General features: G+C 37.0%; 1 protein-coding gene across 2 annotated transcripts in view; it reads right to left on the bottom strand.

Moving 5' to 3' along the window:
• The window catches only part of gab2 (GRB2-associated binding protein 2), a 90,363-nt gene that overhangs the window by 16,008 nt on the left and 49,957 nt on the right, over positions 1-24,398 (bottom strand). For both annotated transcript variants that reach the window (XM_048160310.1, XM_048160311.1), the window contains exon 3: positions 2,611-2,842. In XM_048160310.1, coding sequence (XP_048016267.1) covers positions 2,611-2,842 — 232 coding nt within the window. The remainder of the gene's footprint in view (positions 1-2,610; positions 2,843-24,398) is intronic.

The raw sequence follows: 24,398 nt of genomic DNA on the forward strand, positions 1-24,398 counted from the left end.
GTGTGACGGGGTTGAGATTTTTTGCCCAAATTGTCCACTGCTCTAAATCTAGTGATTAAATGAAGAGCACATGGCATGCATGATATTAAGAAATCATGAATAATGTTGAAATAACAAAGATAATTTTCACAAGTAATTATTTTCTGTCTTTAACTGATGTAACAGGGTTGAGTCGTTAAGCTTGACCAACACAATTTCACAACATAATTTAGTTATAATTATTAAAGAAGGTGGTAACTTGCCTGTGTCTGCTCACAGTGTTGTTCAGAAGACTTCTATGATGTCACTTCCTATTAATGATGTCACATAAGTAACAGTTCATTATTTTTATAGGGGGTTTGTGTAACAGGGTTGAGGGGTTATTGAGGTACGGAACTAAATTATGTGATTTTAATGAATAATCACGAATTTACTTAGAAAAAAAAAAACATTACCAGCAAAAAAGCACAGAAGGATATTTATGGGAATGGCAAAATGAATGACTTTTTTTTCTCATTTTATTATTCATATCCCAAGTACACTTTCATAGAAGGCCTTGAGGGACCTGACAAAATAGGTGGTGTCAACTGAAAAAAAAACTAAATTATTTCTAATATGAAGATACAATGTATGTCATGTTTTTAAACATTATTAAAGGAGACATTTCAATTAATATAAAAAGTTTTAAAAATATATTTTGGTGACCCATTAGATAAAATACGCTGAAAAAGGTCAGAGGGACTCAAATCGTACTGGTTTCGTGGAATGACTGGCTTAAATTTTTTTCACAGTGCTGTATATATATTACATTCACAATTTTTTACATATACGAACCAGTCATTTATTGACAGTTTTTGTGAGCTAGAGGCATTTAACACACATTGTTTTCTTTCTGTTATACACACACCACCGGAGCAATCCAATCCAGTACCATCAGCAAGTATTTTCTGCCATAATGGTTTATCAATATCCTACATAATTTTCTATGTGTGGTTCTCTAGAGATCATACATCAGTACATGACAGCTCTTTATATGAAGGATGATTTGTCTCTGGATGCTGGTATCTTGAATAAAAAAGATACCACACCACACAACATTTTACAATCTGAACTAACTTTTCCTGCCCTAAAAAAGATATCTGATATTTTAAAGGATTAGTTCACTTTAACCCTTAAATGCATACCTCGGGTCTTTAGTGACCCGGGACATCATTCACTACCCCCCTCCTCGTTCATTTTTTAAAGTTAGACATCAACCTTCTTGGTATTCCTCAATCAATTTATTATAAAGAATATAACAAGAAATCAATCATAAAATTATAAAAGAATGCCTATTTTTGCGTTCATTTTGTGTAAAAATTGTATAGGGTCGCAAACGACCCGAGGTGTGTAAGAGTGTACGTATATTTTTTCTGCACAACAATAATTAAATCTTAGATGACGGAATAAGTGCAATTCACCTTTATTCCACAAGGTGGCAATGTCTGATACACAATGCTGAAGTAACGACTCATTCAGACAGAAAACGAAATAATAAAACAAACATGAAATGGCTCAGCGATTTACTGCAGAGCAAGTACTGAACGCAACCAAATATGACTGTAACTCTTACTGGATGGATCTGGTGAAGCTGTTAGCGATCAAACTATTGATTTTGAAGATGTTGAAAATTACATAGTTCTGAGAATATGTTTGAGATCGAGAATGGGCTCATATTCGTGACCTCAAACATAAAAATAGCCTATTATTTGCTGAATTTACTGGGAAATGAGCTCTGACGAGGACAGTGATGATGGCATAAAACATCTGCTCAAACTGAACCCTTTCAAGCTCCAAAAGGTAACAAAATATGCTTTATTTTATTCTTCTGTAATTGTTACTCAAATATCAGAGGAGTTTTATATTATTGCGACAGGTAGAGATCCATCCGTGTTAGATATAGATCCGGGTCGATAAAGACCTGAATATGTAAGAATGATTGTCGAAACAGTCATGCATTTAAGGGTTAAAATGAAAAAAACCCCAAGATTTACTCACCCTCAAGCCATTCTAGGTGTATATGACTTTGATGAACATAATCAGAGTTATATTAATAAATATACCAACGTGTCCAAGCTTTATAATGGCAGTGAACGGAACCAACGAGTGCAAGGCATTTAACTTGTTAAATATGGAGATTTTTCTTACACAAATGCATCGCTTCCCAGAGCCGTGTGGAGTATATGATGGATGGATGGAGGCACTTTCTTTGGCTTCATACTAGTTGTCCCCGTTCACTGCCATTATAAAGCTTGGATGAGTCAGGATATTTATATAACTCAGATTGTGTTCATCAGAACGAAGAAAGTCATACACACCTAGGATGGCTTGAGGGTGAGTAAATCTTAAATTTCATTTTAAGGTGAACTAATCCTTTAAGAGACTTGTTGACATTGATATCTTTGTTTTCTACATGTTGGTTTCACCATTTGATTTTGCTATTTTTTAATATTTTAATAAAAGACCATTTTAATAATAAATAATAAAAAAGATTGTCAAATACTTCCAGTACTGAAGACAATGTCGTGTTATTTGGTCTGGAAGCTATAAAAAGTGCAATACGAGCACATCCCCAGAGATCGTGGCTCTTACCGTGCGCTCTCACTTTTGCGGCTCATGCATTGATGGAGGAAGAGGTAGTCCTGAGGAGCACTGTTAGACAGAGGACCATGGGAGTGGCGTACAGGTATGTCGAATGTGAACAGCATTGGCTGGCTGGAGTGGGCGGGCACAGACGTTTTACGTTCACCAATCAGTGGGGCAAGAGAGCCACCCAAATCATTAGCCAAGGACCGGGAAATGTGGGCGGTGGACGATCTCTCATCTGTAAGAAGGAACAAGAAAAACAAACCTTTAGGAATTTGACACACAACCAAACTGCTTTTGCTTTCATTTTAGGACACTGTGAGTCACCTCATAACCCTTGGGCAAAAGCTAACGCACAAAAGCAGCAGGACATTGATCATCTGAACATGAGACGTTCACTGTATTTGATTTATTGACCTTGAGCAACATGCTGCTTTTTCAGATCTATGAAGTCCAATAACAGAAGCCACATTTCGTTTATTTTCCCGCAGTGATCAATGAAGTCAGGAAAAGAAGTCAACTGAGGGTTTTGGGTGGTAATATCCATGTATGTATTCAATATAGACATCCCATCTGGTTTCAGGAGGAGTGGGAACATTGTATCGGCATTGTACAGAAGACTACAACAATTATTATGAGCTGCAAGCCAAGCCACTTGATCAGTATCTGTTCTTCTACGTCATCGCAGCACTATGTGAACAGCATGGCCTTTGCTTTGGGCTGTTTCTCTGTGACATCCATGATTTGTACTGTATGGGTTCGCTGAAGAAAAATCTCAGGCCTCTGAACTTAAAATAGACCAGGCGTTGAGCCAAAACCAGGAAGTGCATATGACCCTCCTCCTACTACCACTCCGATCTGCCCCTGAGAAGGGCAGAGAGTAAGAGGGGAGAGAGAAAGACACACAGACAAAGAAAGAGAGACAGAATGAGGAGGTAGAGTGGGCGGAAAAGCAGGTCTACTGCACTTGCACTGTTGAACTGCATACTTGCCGCAATGAGCAGCAAAACTTCTATCCACACATCCTGGGAATTGGTGGGCACATTACACACTGAACTATTCTGCTATGTTCCAAAACTAAGCTTACAAAGGCAGCATTCTAACCATGGCAGCAACTCGGCTAATATGCGTCATGCAAATATCACTCCTTGAAGTGCATGAGAGACTTAACTAACACGTGGTTAATCTCAATATAGTTTGACATTAAGGTAATAAGCAGAAATATAGCTGCGAGCAGCGATGGCGGGCCCAAGCCCGGTGGCACCGCCACCCCGGTGGCTTCAGGGCAACTGTGCACAGCGGGCAATAGGCACTTAAAACGGTTAAACATCAAAGGACTATGTCAAATTCACTCCACATTTACTGCACTACAAGGTGCCACTATAGAGCCCCTCCTCCCTGCCCATTTTCAAAGGATTACATGTGCCAAGTTTTAACATTATTCTGATGAATTTTGAAGCAAATCAGGTAAAAATAAGAGGGTGATCTCAATGTATGCTGAAAGTGACACATTTTCTGCTTCCAGTTGGTGGCGCTATGACTTTGAATCACAATAGTCACATCCATGTGATCAGCCTTGTACAACGAAGACTAAGCCGAAGTTTCATCAAAATCAATTAATGTATGCAGAAGTTATAACACTTTGTTTCCCTTTTCTTGCCATAAATTCGTTGCCTCGCCACGGCCAAACCGTTTGAGATATCCAAAATCCGTTTGCAATTAAACAACTTCAATGTGTTAGCAACAAGTTAAAAAAAGCTTGGTGTAAATTGGATAAACCCTGTAGGAGTAGTAGTATAAAATTCATAGCCTGTTTTTTCAAAAAATTAACATTCAAACCAAAATAGCTGACTTCCTGTTGGTCGGAGCTAATGAATGTAAATTAGAAAATTGTCCGGCTTGATGAGAACAATATGTGTACCAAGTTTGGTGACTGTAGGAAAAACAAACCCCCCACTTTTGTCAAAAGGTGGCGCTACTGAGCCCCTCCACCACGCCCATTTCTATGGCTTTGTCCATGTCTACTGGTTGACAATATTGATGTGTGTGTCGAGTTTCATGCAATTTGAAGCATGTTAAGAGCCTCAAAAACACTCAAGAATATTATTACAGTTTGACCTGTTGCCATGGCAACAATATTTCAAATATCAAAAATCCTGTCATAGGTCTACATCTGCTGTGTATTGACATTACACTGATGAAGTTTGAAGCAAATCAGGTAAAAATAAGAGGGTGATCTCAAAACATTTCAAAAAGTGATACACTTCCTGCTGCCAGTTGGTGGCGCTATAACTTTGACTCACAATAGTCACATACATGTGATCAGACTCCTATAACGAACACACTTGTGAAGTTTCATAAAGATCAATATATGTATGCAGACGTTATAACACATTTCCTGTTTCCTTTTTCTCGCCATAAATTCGTTGCCTCGCCACGGACAAACCGTTCGAGATATCAAAAATCCCCTGGCAATTTTTAATCATCAGTGTCTTGACTTCATGCTGACCGAGTTTGGTGGCGATCGGATTAATCGTCTAGGAGGAGTATATCAAATTCCAGAGCATGCGTTTTTCAAACAACCCTTAATAGCTGACTTCCTGTTGGCGTGACGTTTAACTTAGAGCACGAAAGTTGTTCGGCCCGATGAGGTCTATATGTGTACCGAGTTTCAGACTAATACGTGCAAGCGTGTTTAATATATGGACCAAATTTTCAGACCTTTTTCAAGGGGGCGCTGTTGAGCCCCCCTGCCACGCCCGGGTACCAGCTTCTGCCCGGCCCTGTTGGCCGCGGATTCCAATGTGTGTGCCAATTTTCAAGAGTTTTTGAGCATGTTAAGGCCCCCAAAAAGCCCCGGAAGACGGAAAAAAAAAAAAAAAAATAATAATCCTTAGAAAAACAAGAGGGCCCTGCGCGAATTTTCGCTTGGGCCCTAAAAATACATAACAGGAAAATATAGAACACCAAAAGTGAGTCCCAATTTGTGTACTTATGCACTATTCTAAGCCATTTTGTTGTATAAATAGTCTGTTTATTCCAACAAGAAAAAGTGCATGTTAAATACCTGGAGGATGCACTTATTTAACCTAAAAAACAAAGTGTGGAATGTGGACACTTCATGCACTCAAATGTCGCAGCTTTCCTTACCAAAGGGGAGAGAGGCTATGAGACTCTGATGCTGGATGTCAAAATAATCTTGCTAAGCTAACATGATACTCTAATAAGCACAAAAAATCCATAGCACCTGCAAATATTGAGCTTCAGCTTTTGATGTTAACATGTTGCTAAGTTAACCTACCGGTAATACTCTTAATAGGCACAAAAATACTGTACATAGCACTGACTAAAATATAGGGCTTGACGTAAACATGTTGCTAAGTTAAAGAATACTCTAATGAGAACAAAATTACATAGCACACGCAAATATTGAGCTACAGAGTTTTCAGTTATCATGTTGCTAAGCTAACGTTTTACTCTAATAGCCACAAAATACAAAGTAGAGTTTGACGTAAACATGTTGCTAAGTTAAAGTAATACTCTAATAAGAGCAAAATTACATAGCACAATCAAATACTGAGTTCCAAAGTTTTCTGTTAGCATTTTGGTAAGCTAACGTGTTACTCTAATAGCCACAAAATACAAAGTAGAGTTTGACGAAAACATGTTTCTAAAGTTAAATACTCGAATAAGAACAAAATTACATAGCACACGCAAATACTGAGTTCCAAAGTTTTCTGTTAGCATGTTGCTAATCTACCGTGTTACTCTAATAGCCACAAAATACAACGTAGAGTTTGGCGTAAACATGTTGCTAAGTTAAAGTAATACGCTAATAAGAGCAAAATGACATAGCACACACAAATAAGTTTTCTGTTAGCATGTTGCTAAGCTAACGTGTTACTCTAATTGCCACAAAATACAAAGTAGAGTTTGGTGTAAACATGTTGCTAAGTTAAAGAAATGCTCTAATAAGAACAAAATTACACAGCACACACAAATACATTTTCTGTTATCATGTTGCTAAGCTAACGTGTTACTCTAATAGCCACAAAATACAAAGTAGAGTTTGACGAAAACATGTTTCTAAGTTAAATACTCGAAGAAGAACAAAATTACATAGCACACGCAAATACTGAGTTCCAAAGTTTTCTGTTAGCATGTTGCTAAGCTAACGTGTTACTCTAATAACCACAAAAATACAAAGCGCACTAAGCACTGACAAATACTGAAATTCAAGAGTTTGACGTAAACATGTTGCTAAGTTAAATAAGAACAAAATTACATAGCACACGCAAAAATTGAGTTCCAAAGTTTTCTGTTAGCATGTTGCTAAGCTAACGTTTTACTCTAATTGCCACAAAATACAAAGTAGAGTTTGACGTAAAGATGCTGCTAAGTTAAAGTAATACTCTAGTAAGAACAAAATTACATAGCACACACAAATAAGTTTTCCGTTAGCATGTTGCTAATCTACCATGTTACTCTAATAGCCACAAAAATACATAGCACAGACAAATATTGAAATTCAAGAGTTTGACGTAAACATGTTGCTAAGTTAAAGTAATACTCTAATAAGAGCAAAATTACATAGCACACACAAATACTGAGTTCCAAAGTTTTCTGTTAGCATGTTGCTGAGCTAACGTGTTACTCTAATCGCCACAAAAATACAAAGTAGAGTTTGACGTAAACATGTTGCTAAGTTAAATACTCTAATAAGCACAAAAATACATAGCACACGCAAGTATAGGGTTAATTTGCATATTATTAATTAGGTTGAACTATTGTTGTATTGATACTTTGTAGGACTGAATATATTTCCAAGTAGGTTGAATTCAGGTTAATTTGCCATTGAGATGAATGGGGGTTTCCCAATCAAACTGAATTCCTATGTTTGTAAAATTATATTTCCTTCATTCCTTTCCTCCGTCAAACACTTTTTCCACTAAGCTTGTTGCAGTGCATTCTGGGACTGCCTTATCTGCATTGATGCAAGCTGCCAGTTTGGCCAAAATGAGGTCATAAAATGCAACATTTGAGACAGCTTTAGATTCAGTGATGCCTTAAAAAAGGTCAACGTTGGCAGCACTAGTTTGAGAGTATATAGGGTTTCTAAATTTAGTGAACGGACTTAATAAGAGATGTTAAACTCTTCTCAGTTCCGGTTGGTCATTGGGGTCTGAATGCAATGCACATGATAATGGTTCGGTACAGAGGATAGGAGTGATTCTGTGTCATAAATAAGGTCACATTGCTGCCTGGGGCACAGGAAGCGATGCACAAAGAGAGAAGACAGAAGATAGCCCTTCTTTTTTCCTGTCTTTTGAACAACAGAGCACGACCAGGCCAGGCCACAGTGTCAGGGGTCTGCTCTAGGTCTTCAATTAGTCCATTGTTTCTCAGCTCCCAGGGCTACACGGGACAGCGATCCTCCAGTTGCTTCAGAGTGCTCTGTATACGCGCTCAACCATGACAGGGAGCTCAGAGTCTACTAACCGCCATTTCTGTATTGATTTGGTGAAGGAGAGCACTCTGTGACCCTCCTCTGAGAGAGGGGAAAGTGAGATGGGCAATGAGGTGCTCAGATTGAGATGGTTTGCATCTGTCACGTAATACGGACTAATGCAATGAGGTAAAGGCATTTTAGAGCAAGGAATGGCACATGGCTGTGTTGTGTTTGATTATCTTGAAGCTAATGGCAAATGGAATGACTGGAAGGTATAGGGAACCCAACCCAAGAAGGATCTATGATGCCTCAGAGATTAGGATGAATTAGGATGAGAATTAGTAATAGGCCTTCTGTTACACATCGGCTCAACCAAATAAGTCGGCTGTTGTGGGTTTATTCGCTTCCATTTAAAGAAACTGAAAAAACATCAGCTGGTTCTTAAAGTTGCGATGAAATGGAAGTCACAACAGATCTCTTCTTCCATTTTTTTGATGTAAAATTGAGTGAAACTATTCATTGATTTTTGATTGGATAGTGGCAGATTTACATGCAAATTTGCTGTTCATTGTAAGAAAGGGGCGGATTTTAAGTGGAATAAATGATTGGAGAAGTCCTGCATATGTCACCAGAGAGAAGTCTTTCGTTTCAATGCTAATATGCAGTCAAGAAGCAAAAACACATCCTGTCACACAATATAAGCAGAAATGTGAATATTAAATAACACATTCAGGCATTTATTTAAACAATAAGTTAAAAAAACAGACATTTCAAAACCTTGTCCATAGGACTAAAAGTCCACAAAAGACCACATTCAAAAAGCATTTTTTATTAATAGAAATGTATGAATATAAATAATGTTTATATTTACAATAATTTAAGATTTTATTACATTTTGAAAAATGCACTGACATGTTCACTAGTGATCTTCCCATCTGAACCCCAATGTAGCCTATGCATCACATTCTGTATCTTTGATAAGACAATCACAATCAAATACAATTAGTTTGCTGGGTCTCAGGAGTCCAAAATTAGTAGACCCGGTGTGGAGAGAGACAAGGCAGCCTTTATCTTGATCTCGTTTCCTGTCCATGTTGCCTCACTACAAAAGTCACCCAAGGACAGAGGATAATGTGATATACATTGAATACAAAATTAGGTATGACCTAATGATAAAATGTGTTCACAAGGAGGAGGGATGCAGGGAAGAAAAAGGAAAACACGTTCAGCATAGACAGCCGAGATACTGTTTGGTTAAAAACAAAAGGCTATTTGATCTCGGAATGATTTCTGTGGCTCTGTTTACACCTGGTATTAAGATGCGTTTTGGTTGATCAGATCACAAATAGATGATAGAGACACATTCCCGTTTACACCTGGTGTTTTAATCCGTCTCTTTTGTCTACTTTCAACCACTTCTGTCCTGATTTCTTTGGGTCAATGGGCGGGTAAGTGTATTTTTTTTAATCTAATGGTCAAAAATAAGCTCATGCAATTTACATATGAACGCTACCGGAGACGGCGGAAAAACATACGGAGAGCATCAGCTTTCGTTTCTGCTCTGATATCCACAAGACCACGCTGAACACTGAGTGTGAGCTCGAAATCAGGAATAGTGAGAGAACATTGTGCTTGGTACATTTTTTGTCTTTAAACCAAACTTGGGTCTTCAGCTGACAAAGTTTAAATCCCATCTGGCTAGTGCGCTTCTCATAATGTTTACAGATTAGGTCAGTAGGCGGAGAGTAGGTGGTCTTTTGTGGATGTTTGAATGCATTTGACCACATGAGCGTTTACACTATGAAAGCAATCAGGCCGAATACGTTTTCAACTACCTCTGGAAGTGGACAAACTCCAAGGTTTAAGACCCCATTTACACCTGTATTTAGGGTCCACTTGTGATCCGAACAACTTATCTTAATACCAGATGGAAACATGGCCTGTGCTCCTTCAACCTCCTACATTACCACCAAAACAAAAAATGCTTATCTCTCCACAAGTGATATTAATAAAAGGACTTTTGGATGGAGTGACCGGCTTACTTTTGTCGTTTTATGCCTGGCTGGTTAAAAGTGAAAAGCAATTTTTCTAACAGTGTCAGCGAGAGACAGTACTTAAGGAAAAGTGCCTTCAGGGGTCGAGGGCAGAGTCCAGAAAATTGACTTCAGATATGACTTCTGCACCACAACCTACGGCCAGACAAAACAGGCTGCTTATTGTCTCCCGGGTCCCATGAACACTCAGACAATACGTCAAATCCCAAATGGCATGCCAGGAACCATTTGCATTCCTTAAATTGGGAGAATCCATTTTCCTTAATGAGATTGACGTCAGCCCTTAATAGCATCTCTGGTCATTTTGGGGTTACTCTTCAGCATAATGGAATGGCTTATCAGGGAACAACAATACTGGTGGTGTTAAGGTTCATATGTGCTCATCTGTTCTGCCTTCTAGCATGTTAGTGCCCATATTAGTAATCTCAGTAACTGTATAAGTCTATCCATTTAGCAAGGAACAGGAAAATCTATGCTGCACCATTTATTACTTTATTTATTAGTGTTGTTCATATTTGGGGTTTGATGTTCGTTCTAAGCCAAAACATTAAACTTCTACACATTGTCTATGGTACAGACATTTAGGAGAGGTGTGCTATTGCTTTTCTAATGCTGTGTTTGATATTGCCCCCTACATTAGTCCTAATATAGACCACTTGAGGGAGTGAATGAAAACGAGTGGGTGAATTCGGACACAGTCGCAAAGGCTGCCACTTTTACATTATTTGTGCTTGATGTTTAATAATCATTTGAAACTTAGCAAACTGGCAGCTCCAGCAGTAAGATGAAAATATTTATCTTGAACTCTGTCTTGGAAACTATGTATAAACCTTAATTAATTTAATAATCACCAGTATTATATTACGCTGTAGCGTAATATTTTTTTAACTGCCTATTTTGGGGCATCATTAACTATGCACCAATTCAGGCTGCGCGGCCCCTTTAAATCTCTCGCTCCCTGCCCTCCCGAGCTCTCGACTATAAGTGCAGTTATACAGTGCATAAACAAAGTTCACACAGCTAATATAACCCTCAAATGGATCTTTACAAGATGTTTGCCATGCATGCTGCATGCATGCATCAATTCCTGTGAGTATAGTATTTATTTGGATGTTTACATTTGATTCTGAATGAGTTTGAGGCTATATGCTCCGTGGCTAACGGCTAATGCTACACTGTTGGAGAGATTTACAAAGAATGAAGTTGTGTTTATGAATTATACAGACTGCAAGTGTTTAAAAATGAAAATAGCGACGGCTCTTGTCTGCGCAAATACAGTAATAAACGATGGTAACTTTAACCACATTTAACAGTACATTAGCATCATGCTAATGAAACATTTAGAAAGACAATTTACAAATATCACTAAAAATATCATGATATCATGGATCATGTCAGTTATTATCGCTCCATCTGCCATTTTTCGCTATTGTCCTTGCTTGCTTACCTAGTCTGATGATTCAGCTGTGCACATCTAGACGTTAATACTGGCTGCCCTTGTCTAATGCCTTGAACATGGGCTGGCATATGCAAATATTGGGGGCGTACATATTAATGATCCCAACTGTTACGTAACAGTCGGTGTTATGTTGAGATTCACCTGTTTTCCGGAGGTGTTTTAAACAAATGAGATTTATATAAGGAGGAGGAAGCAATGGAGTTTGAAACTCAACGTATGTCTTTTCCATGTAATGAACTCTTGTTATTCAACTATGCCGAGGTAAATTCAATTTTTGATTCTAGGGCACCTTTAAATTCTCCAAAAACTGGCCCCATTGACTTTCATTGTAAGAGCCTCACCATATATATATATATATATATTTTAAAAGAAAAGTCATATGTAGAGACCAGGATATAATACATGCTTACAGACCACCTACAACATGTTAGCATTATAACACAATTTTAAAAATAAATTAACTAATTACAGATACCTTCAATCGGACTAAAAACCATCTTCGGTTAGTTTAAATGGTATCATTTATGGTCATTAACTGGTCCATGTTGGTCCAGATGGTTGATCAGCTGGACTACCATATGGTGGGGCTGGGGTTGACCTGTTTGACCATTTTGGTCAAGCTGGGTTGGGCTGGTAAACCACCTCGGACCAACAACAAACAGCTACTAAAAACCAATGTGCCAAAAAACACTTTATGCTACAATGCCTTTTTTGTTTAGGATGTTGAACATTTCTTCATGCTATAGCAGAAATAATAATCCACAATAATTTCAAACATGTGCTGCAAAAGGAATCTACAGAACGAAGAAACAAATAGACAGTCGAACCGACAAAGGGGTCAAAATGAGCATCATGTTCCAGTATTAGCCCCTTGATCACATTGCCCCAACCCCCTCTCATGCATCTCTGCATCATGTGATCCGTGCCTCTGACCACACAGCAACATCAATTAGAATCAGTAGCTTTGACTGATCAATTGGCGGGACAGCCGTGCTTTGTCAGGCCCAATAAATCATCTGGTTTGGGGTGATTTCATTCCTACAGGAGCTGCTGCCCAGGGTGCCTTCAATGTGTGCTGCATTTCCTGCAGACGTTGTTACAGCAGCAGCATATGCTAAAGCTCAGAGATAAACAGAGGTCAGGTGAGAGCCAAAGTGCACTGCTGGTCAAGTTCATTGCAGACAGACAGACAGTGTTTCATACAGACAGCACACACACACTGGGTCAATTCACTAAACCTTTTTTTTTTTTTAATGTGCACTACTGCTTGTGTTTTATTCACTAACCACCATAATCCAGTTTAACCAGGATCTAACAAGGTGAGATGCCATTTGTATTTGCATTTTCTATGAAAATGAGACTTATTAGTCACTTTATTTAAAAAAAAACAACAACAACTCAGCACTATTTGCCCGCTGAAATTAATGTTGCAATTTCCTATTCAATTATAAATGAACACATTTAATAATCTGTACTATAATTTTAATTTATAATTGAATATATAATGCCCCCTAGAGGCAACACTTACCATAATATCACAATCATAATTATTCGATTAAAATTTTGAGCCGGATTTAATCGAATTTCCGATAGCGAGTGACATAGCTATCAACTGTCACTTTTGTTTTCATGCATTTTTTGTTATTCTTTTGCTATTATTTTTAGAATAGAAGAACATCCGTTTTTGTTTTTAAATCATTGTATTTTTTTTTATTTCCATATTACCCTAACACCCTGTACAGCAAAAAATAAAATAAATAAAAATAAAATAAAAAAAATATATATACTTTTAAAGAGGCAAAATATAATTACATAAATACAATAATAACTAATAGATAACAACTTAATCTTAAAGCAAAATTTTGTTACAGCAATAACTAAATACATAAACAATAATTTATTTATTTAATATTATTACAGTAATAAATGAATGAATAAGAACTTAATCTTAAAAAAAACAAAACAATAAATAAATAAATAAATAATAATGTAATCTTAAAAAAGCAGTAAATTAAAAAAAAAAAGATTAAAGAATAATCATTAAAAAAATATCTGACCAAAAAATTTTTTGGTTGACATCACCAATCCCACTTTTAAACCCAATCCCCTCCAACCACTTGTAATATAGAGCCCTTTTAAGATTTAATCAAATCCTAATGGATAAAAACAAGTCTGCCCTATGTTTTTCTCATTGAATATTGTGTTACACTCAGAAATACGTCACATTATGGAAGTAAAATAGGTTGCAAAAACAAACGCTTTGGATTTAAGCTGAACCAAAACATAATGCATTATTTTAAATGTCTCAACTTTTTAATTTAATGCACTGTGGGCCCAGGTCTCCATGATCTCATTGTGTTTTCAGCAGTATGCAGTACATCCTAGCAACCCTATGTTACAGACAACATGAGCTATAGTGCATTCTTGAAGCAGAGAACTGGAAATTGAAAGTCAAGGGAACAGTAATTTGACAGGAACTACAGTCTAGTCTACAGTGTACTCTATCATCCCTTAAGTATAATCTTGAGTGGGAGAATTTTGCCTGTTTTGCCATCTTGACACCTGGCATAACATCTTCAAATAGCAAAACCAGAAGCTCTTTTTTTTTCAGCATAACAGTACAAGTTCCACAATAACAAGCCCACAATGTTAGCTGAACAATGATTATGACTACTGCAAGTAAGCTTTTGAGCAGATGTTACAGCCGAATGGGACCAGCGTCACCAGAAGAGATGCATTTGTTTTCAGTTCTTATTGTCTGAACAAACCTCCTTTCATCTCATCTTTGTTTGGTCAGGAATCACAAAGGCTTAGTGCTGAGGTGGCGACTTTGGACAGATTTCACTTGGGTTCTCTTTGACGTTTTGGCTTGCCAGCAATACAGCCGAGGGGTAATTAATCAACACGGACAAAATAAAGGAGAAGAAAAAAGAAGTAACAAACGTTAGGAAATGATTCCAACACAAGGCAAGACACGACTGTTGAGATGCTTGGCAACTATAAAAGGCAACTGTTTATGCAAGAGTATCAACACACAGAGAAGTCCTGTGCCACACACAGTGTGTTTTGACTGAGCATAAGCTCATGAATGAAAAGGTAAACAGTGTAAAATGTGAGAGCTGATTCTGACATGAAGTGCCTTTAGAGGAAACATTCTCAGTGTGTACTTGATTGCTGTGCGTTATCTAATAATGCTAATCATTTTTAAGATTATATATATTTATAAAGCAGAATTATTGGGAAGAGAGTTGAGGCTCAGGGCATGCTCCTGTTTTAACAATTCAATTGTTTAATTCAATTAAATTAAATTAAATTTACAGTAATTTAATTTGGTGTAATTTAAAGATGCCCACTTCTGCTACTTCTATTGTGAGTAGGGCTGTCAAGCGATTAATCATGATTAATCGCAAACAAAATAAAAGTTTGAGTTTGCATAATATATGTGTGAGTAATGTGTGTAAATAATATGTATATATAAATACACACAAATTAATGTATATATTTAAGAGAAATATGTTATTTATGTACAAAAAAATTTATTTATATATAATATAAATTATATAAAAATATAAATAAATACATATATACTTGTAAATATTTCTCAAATATATACATGGATGTGTTTGTATTTATATATACATAATAATTACACACAGTACACCCACATATATTAGGTAAACTCAAACTTTTATTTTGTATGCGATTAATCGTGAGTAATCGTTTGACAGCCCTAATTGTGAGAATTTTTAAATTCGTTTTAAATAAATTTTAATTAAAGGGATAGAAAAACTAAAATTCTGTCATCAATTACTCACCCTTATGTCGTTCCAAATCCCTAATGGTGCGTTCACACCAGACGCGAATGAAGCGTTAAGCGAAAGTGATTTACATGTTAAGTCAATGCAAAGACACGAATAGACATCCGGCGGCGTGAATGACACGATTCGCATGAATTGAGCGTTTTGGGCGTTTGACGCGCATAACGTGTGATTCGCGTGAATCACACAAGTTGAAAAATCTCAACTTCGGCGGATATTCGCACCGCATTAACCAATCAGGAGCTTGCTCTAGTAGTGACGTGATTACAACGTAGCAAGCGGAGGCAGAAATCCGAAAAACCAATGGAGGACAAAATCATCGTCGCTGTACGATACATCTTTGTACTTTAGAAACAGGAATAAAAGGGATCTTGCTTGGAAGTAATTGAGTGAGGAGGTCGGACAATCTGGTAAGTTGTAAAAAATGCTCTTTACTCAATTTGAGCTATATATATATATATATATATATATATATATATATATATATATATATATATATATATATATATATACTTTCCCGCTGACGAGTTGATGTGTTTATTCAGAGGAAGTGTGTAGAAACAAGACTGGAGCCGCCTGGCAGAAGCCCCTCTCATGACGCGAATTCGCGTCTGTTGTGAAGTGAATTTCACACGTGAATGAAGCGAGTAAACTCAAAATGTTTTGAGTGTCCAACTACGCGCGAATACCGTGATTTATTCACGCAAGTCGCGTCTGGTGCGAACGCCCCATAAGACTTTTGTTCATCTTCGGAGCACAAATAAAGATATTTTAATGAAATCTTAGAGCTTTCTGTCCCTCCACTGACAGCTGCAACTGACACTTTGATACTTCAAAAAGTTCATAAAGAGATTGTAAAACTAATCCAAAAGAATTGAGCGGTTTAGTTCAAATTTTCTGAAGAGACATGATCGCTTTACAGTATATGATGAACAGAATGAATTTAGGCTTTTATTCACAAATAAACAGAATTAACCTCATTGGTTCTTGTGTGTCATGCAAGCATGCTTGAGCTTCTGTTTACCACAACTGATGTGTGTGTTGATGAATGTTTATTTGTGAATAAAAGACTAAATTCAATGTTCTTCATATAAAGCAATCGTGTCACTTCAGAAAAATTTGGACTAAACCGCTCAATTCAAATGGATTAGGTTTGCAATGTCTTTATGAACTTTTTGAATCGTCAAATTTTGTAGTTGCGTAGACCGTCAATGGAGGGACAGAAATCTCTCAGATTTCATTAAAATATCTTCATTTGTGTTCTGAAGATGAACAAAAGTCCTACAGGTTTGGAACACAATGAGGGTGAGTAAATGATGACACAATTTTCATTTTTGGGTGAAAAAACCCTTTAATTCGTTATTTGATTATTTTAATTTAGAGCTTTTACCACTTCTGTTGAGTAAAGAAAGTTAAACTGAGATTTGACCTTTATGGGGAGAATGTGGGGGAATGAGTTCAAACCCAAATCTCCCACTTGAGAACCACAGCTTATGTGTCGCAATCATGTTCACTACCAGCTAGACCACTGCTTTTAACTTCTATGGCATTCTATTGATGCACATACAATTTGATGTAGGATTTTGCTGTTTCTCATCCATTCAGCCCTCTGTAAGAGGCCAGGTGTCTCATTGGCAGAGAAGGGAATAGCTAGAATTCTTTAGAGCCTGGTGAAGTAAATGCCACCATGATTGATAGAGGCTCTCTACTCTTTCCATTTTCATTTTGACTCACTTTTCATCCACTCCCGGTAGCCAAGACAGATTTACATAAAGATCTACGAGCACACCACGCACAGAGCAAAATTATATCCGTCTTTTCATTCGTCAGTGACATAAATGTGATAACTGAGCTATTTTTTGAACCGATGATCTCATCGGGCATTAACGGCCAAAGGTAATATCCCTGAGAAGGTGGACTCTAGTCAAGACTCAACGAAGACTCTGCCAATTTACAAAGTTGGTTGAAGTGAACACATTCTAAAAATGTCACAATTGCTTTGTCTGAAATTGCATACTGAGTAGATACTTCTTTTGAGTAAGTACATACTTCACGGCCGCTAAAAGTATGTTTTGTGTAGTATGAATGTAATCCGGATGTACTGCATCAGTCATGTTGTCACACATGTTGTCGTGTGACCAACATTTTCAGTGTTGCTTCACTGCCATTCACAACCCTCTCCTGGGGCCTTTTGGGATAGTGTCCAGTGGATGTGAACCTCATAAGCTCATATGTCATCCATGTATACTTTTCGCTTACTGTTTTATAAATACTGTGACTTCAGACATACTACTCTTTTCACATACTGATTTCGCCTACAAAATAGTAGGGAATTAGGTATATTTGGATGCATCCAATGACCTGGATTCATTTAAAACCTGGTGATTTTTCAACTTTGACTTTTATGCTTATAAAATTGTGACTTGCAGTTATATTATAACATGGTCAACTGTGTATGCTGTAGAGGTCTGCAAGCATGAAAAGCTATTGAAAGTGAAGTGTGAACTTTTTCGATGTGAATACTTTCTCCTACCTTATCTTAATATACAGAATCAGCTATAAATAAGTTGATTTTCAAATCAACTTAGATTATTAATTTGGTTCAGACAACATAATATTTTGAGTTTCTGTTGATTAAACCAATTGCCTTCATTGTATTAACTCAAATTTTTAATTCAATGAACTCAAAATTTTAAGGCAACTTACTCTTTTAAGTTAAACCAACAATTCTTTTTTACAGTGTAGGACCCCAAAGTAGAGCCTGATAAAAAACATATTTTCCCCCCAAATTTTGTTTTCTTTTTTCTCAAAATATTTTTTTTCTATTTTAATTTTTCCGGATTTAACAGATTCTGGATTTAAGGATTAAATAGAAGGGTTAGTTCACCCAAAAATAATGAAAATAATGTCATTTATTACTCACCCTCATAAGATTGAACCACATGAACTGTTTTAAATATGTTTTTAGTACCTTTATGGATCTTGAGAGTTTCAATGGCATTGCTGTCAATAGAGGCCTCACCATTTCATCAACAATATCTTAATTTGTGTTCTGAAGATGAACGAAGGTCTTACGGGTGTGGAACGACATGAGGGTGAGTAATAAATGACATTATTTTCATTTGTGGGTGAACTAACCCTTTAAATAAAATTTTAGTTAAAAAAGCATGTCTAAGTAAAATCATGAAACTTTAGTTTAGCAACAATTTATTAAAAGTTCATGAAAATAACATTTTAGGGCCCTATAAAATCCCAAATTTCATGTTTTTCCATGTTTAATTTTTCTGGATTCCATTTTTAATAGTTTAATTACATTTTAATAATCAAAAAGCATGTCTAGTCATTGAATTCACAAAACTTTAAGAATTTAATAATGTAAAATACACCCCTATGAAATGTTTTATTTTTTACAGAAATTATGCTTTAATTTTTCTGGATTTATTATTTAATACAAAATTATCAAAAACATTGATAATACAATTAATTTTACTTTTTATTTTTTTGGCAAAGAAAGTGATGGTTTACTATTAAAATGAAAATATGGAAGAAAAAATGTGTGATAAGCCTTTTAATAATTAATATAATAAAATTTAATAATTTTATTATATCATTACTGTTGATATTACTATTATAATTATTCAATGAAAATGATATATTTGTTAATTATTTTATTTTATTAATTACAACCTGAAGCATTAAAAACCTGACCCTGACCCAAACCTGACCAGCAATCCAAAGGTTTACCGGGTCCCATCAAGCTCGGATCGGGTAACAGACTTCAAGTATGCTGCTATGGCGATGAGCATGGGGATTCTGGGATGCTGAGCAGCAGTCCCCGGCAGAGCGCTGAGTGGCATCAGCAATCTGACCCCAAAGCAGCATGGCGTCTCGTTATTTCAACAAAAATCGATAAGATTGAAGGGCATTTTGTGTGTGTATTTGGGAGGGGCTGTACTCATACTGCACTGGGCTGGGTTGCCCTTGCCTAACCTTGGTGTTTGTCCCATGAGCAGCTTGCCATCCCATTACCATCCCCATGCACCCCAACCAGATCAGAGCATCGATAACAGCCTGCTGCTGCCGCACCATCCCCCACCGGAGCTCACAGCCTTCTGAACACACACACACACTCAAACTTCTGTCCTGCTGAAAGGACCTATAGTCTCCAACATACATAATCACACACATAAAATGTATTTAAAGACACGAATGCGGCATCAAATATGCTCACAAGCAGATATCTTATATCTTAAATGTGTTTCATCGTGTTATGAACAATTTTACGGTGTGATGGTAACAGTATCTCTCTCAATGTAGTTGTTTTTACTGTAAAATACAGAGTTATCATTTTTGGGTAAACTATCCCTTTAAGTAAAAAAGTGGCCCATCTTACCCTCAACTGTCATACCGCCCAACCCTACACACAAGCATGCTTGTGTAGACACACATGAACAAAGAGACATACTATTCTTTGCGTCAGCACAGGGAGGGTATGGCTTACTCTACAATACTCAGAAGCTCTTCAGTAAACACTTACTGAGAAAATGAAACTTGGAGGCAGACACTCGGGCAGACAGATAAGAGTCACGTCAGACTTATGCGCTGAATCATTGTTTTGACTATGCAGTGGGCACAGCACTGCAGTCCTGAACTTCAACTTCATCAGTGTCTGCTTGAAAATCTGCAGACAAAATAACTTACTACCCTACTCATCCAGGGAATCCCCAAAGCTTCCCAATAGACAGGGATTGAAATGTTACTGTTTTTCTTTCTCTCCCCCTCACCCCCCTTCAATTTAATGCCAGCTATGAATAAAGGGGAAAACATTTTTTTTGTTGTTTTTGTATGTTTAATCACCTCACCATGTCAGGCAGACATTTTATTTTCGGCCCAGACTATCAGATAGTTCTGTTTTTGTTCAAGTTGTGAGTATATCTTGATAAAACACAACAGGGAGAGACATAACACTTTAAACCACAAACGTGGCCTTTTAACATAGTTGGACACGTGTATGAAATGAAAAGTAAAAGAAAGTTATGCAACATGCCTAAAGGCACATTCATGAAACATGCCATTATTTATATGTAAGGTCTACAACCATGAAGCATTAAAGTCAATCGGCGTTCACAACCAACTGTACTTGCATAATCTGATGCGTTCATAGGTGAAACAGGATATTTAATGGGACAAACAACTTAAAGGTGCCCTAGAACCCCTTTTCACAAGATGTAATATAAGTCTAAGGTGTCCCCTGAATGTGTCTGTGAAGTTTCAGCTCAAAATACCCCATAGATGTTTTTTTAATTAATTTTTTTAACTGCCTATTTTGAGCCATAATTACATATGCACCGATTAAGCGCACGGTCCCTTTAAATCTCCCGCTCCCCTGCCCCCGCGAGCTCTCGACAGCCTTAAACAGCAAACACAAAGTTCCCACAGCTAATATAACCCTCAAAATGGATCTTTACAAAGTGTTCGTCATGCATACATCGATTCCTGTGAGTATAGTATTTATTTGGATGTTTACATTTGATTCTGAATGAGTTTGATAGTGCTGCGTGGCTAAAGCTAACATTACACACTGTTGGAGAGATTTATAAAGAATGAAGATGTGTTTATGCATTATACAGACTGCAAGTGTGTCTCCGTGAATACAGTAAGAAACGATGGTAACTTTAACCACATTTAACAGTACATTAGCAACATGCTAACGAAACATTTAGAAAGACAATTTACAAATATCACTAAAAATATCATGATATCATGGATCATGTCAGTTATTATCGCTCCATCTGCCATTTTTCGCTATTGTTCTTGCTTGCTTACCTAGTCTGACGATTCAGCTGCGCTCATCCAGACGTTTTGCCCTTGTCTAATGCCTTGAACATGGGCTGGCATATGGGGCATATTGGGGGCGTACATATTAATGATCCCGATTAATGATTAATGTTACGTAACAGTCGGTGGTATGGAGAGCCATTTAGGGTTCCCCAAAGAACCTTTCAGTAAACAGTTCTTAAAAGAACTTTTTTTTTTTTCTTAGTGTGAAGAACATTTGAAAAATCTACAGAATGTTAAAGAATGTTAAAGGTTCTTCATGTAACCACAAATGCCAATAAAGAACATTTTAAGATGTTCAATACATCTGGGATGGCATGAGGGTGAGCAAATGATGAGAGAATTTTCATTTTTGGGTGGACTAATGCTTGAACACCATTCACCAAAAACTGGAGCCATGACAAGACAAAATGGAAGTTGTTTAAAAATACAAACATTTTGCCTTCAATGGTAGAATTAAAGATCAAGTCAATGAAGTCATCCTTAAAAAGACTTAAAAAATCCACCAATGTCTGCTGCACCACCTACACCATTCATGGCTCAACAAACATTGCCTTATTCTCAGTGTGGATGAGATTGGTAAGAACAAGTTGAAAGATCTCCCGCTGTTCAGCTACTACAGAGGCCACAACCTCGGAGATCAGCTGGGACGCTTAGAGTAGAGTCCTGCAGAGATGGTGTATTTTTGTAGGCTAACCCTAGTCAGCATCACCCTGGTTCCCTCGACAAAATGCTAATACAATTTTTCCATTGGCTTTTGGATTATTGCAGGAAATAAGCTCTGTGATCAACAAACGTTTGATTCTTACATGTTTTGTTCATCATGATAATCTTCACAACTGAACACGACCCCTATAGTCCCATTTAATCACTTTCAACCACCTTTTTCAAGACAAGTAAAAGCAATCACAAGGCGGTATTACTGATGTATTTTATGTCATAGAATAAAACGTGAAAATATCTTAAGCTTGTGTTTACCACAGACCTTATTTCAAGCATTTAACCAAAAACCCATTCAAAAAAACCCATCGATTTAAAGACGATGGAACCAGAAGTGCTAAAATGCTATGGTTTACGGGTTTTGGCTTAAATACATCATCCCTGCAGCACTCTGTAGAAACGAAAGACCAACATACAACTACAAATCAGTATCAGTGAGCAGTGGGAGTGACATGAGGAGAACAGATGTCCATTCTCCAGTGGCCGGACACTTTACTGACACCAATCAATCTGCTGGACCTGAAACTCTGTGGAAACTTGCACGGACAAGAAGAAAAAAAATTACAGTGTGAATATGTACTTGTAGATGGATTTATGATATGAACTGTGAACTGATTCCATGTGTACATTCTTTGCATGTGGGTCGATGAATTTTTTGTTCAAAGGCCTTAATGATAATAAAAAAACAAATTTATGACATCCAAAGTATGTAAGGTAGTGCAACTAGATCACTTTTAATGGGTTTATAAGGTTTTAATTAAATTTTGCTACATATAAAGGTATTTTAAAGATTTTGAAGTGTAAAAAGGTCATTTGGTTTAACCGTCCAAAGGCAAATACAGCAATATCTTAAAATGTAATAAATGTATATATTTTTTATTCTGGCATGATTTTATAACATCATATATCAACATAGTGCAATATGGTATTAAAATTATGTGTAGAAGCCGTCGCTTTGTTATGAGAAAGAATGTCTGGAAATTTTAATTTCATTGATGTCATTCGGAGTAACCAATATAAAGGGACCATTGTGGATCAAGTCATGCGGTCAATATCATGTGACAGGATGTGACATCATTCAGACACCTGCAAAAGACCACATGGTCGTGAAGCAAAGTAACTAACTCTTTTTTTAACTATCTGAAAAATTCATGTTTTCACTCGATCATACGCATGTCCCGAAACATCAGGTCATTCGGTACAACCACTATAAAACATGGACAATTTTGTAATATTTTAAAAACTTGTACTAAATATACAATATTTGATTGTCCTATATATCAGCCTGTTAGCATTGTTTGAAAATATCGTCATTTGGTTAAACCGAATGACTTTTTTGGTGACAAATTGTGTCTATCTTGTAAAAATTGACAAAAGCAGTGTTAATTGATAAAAACCACATAATCTCATTGTTAACACTTAATAAAACGTCAAAATTAATTATATCTCCATTATGTTTTTATACACTTTTAAGAACCTTATTCATCAATGACCCATGTACTGTATAATGTTTCTCTAAAGATGTCTAGCTACACTATACTAGGGATGTACAAAACTTCTCAGTGAAGGCAAGAGAGGCAGTGCCTACTCAAAAATTGGATGAGAAAATAATCCACAATACAAAAGAAACCACAAATACTAAGAAACATGGCATTAAAAAGTCTTAAGGTGTGCCATGGATTTGGTTTGGTGGGGGGTAATGGAGAACGAATGGGGAAAAGTCACATGAGAGGAGGCAATGCCTCTATCGCACGACGATTGACTGTTCATTGGCTGTTCATGATTTGGTGGGTTAATGCTGCACATATACGCACATTATCAATGCTTTCTCACACATTTTAAAGATAGATCTAGATATGTTGACCTCAATAACTGTACTACTGAAAGCCACATTTTCATTTGATTTCCATTTTATCTTGTCATGGCTGACATTTCAGTAATGTGACATTAAATAAGCCATGCTAAATACACAAAAACCAACCACACACATACAGAAACAGACAGTCTCTCTGCACTTGACACACTTTTGTTTCATCCCTTTGAACCACCACACGAGCAAGGCACGTCCCAAAGATCTGGCAAACAGTCACAATGCGCTGTGGACCGACTATCAATGCTAACTTCCTCTCAGGCAAACTGGGCTCTCCCATTTTTCATGCTCACAGCGCAGCTGACAACTTGATACTAGCTTGGGGAAAAGAGAGGTCGAGCGCAGCATTTATCTGGGGAGGGGAGGAGAGCCGCTCTGATCTACATTGCAGTTGCGGTGTGTGTTTTATTCTCTAAGTGACCGTGGCTGCATCTCATAAAAAATGGTTCTGTTTCAAATCAGCCTTTACCATTTGCTAGAGGAGGTAAGTGGATGTGAGCACATCACTGGACACAGTGTGTGTGTGTGTGTAAGAACACAGAAGGTCATGGGGCGGCTGGGGTTTTTACCTATAGATCTATGAAGA

Source organism: Megalobrama amblycephala, linkage group LG16, assembly GCF_018812025.1.
Source record: "Megalobrama amblycephala isolate DHTTF-2021 linkage group LG16, ASM1881202v1, whole genome shotgun sequence".
NCBI classification, from domain to species: domain Eukaryota; kingdom Metazoa; phylum Chordata; class Actinopteri; order Cypriniformes; family Xenocyprididae; genus Megalobrama; species Megalobrama amblycephala.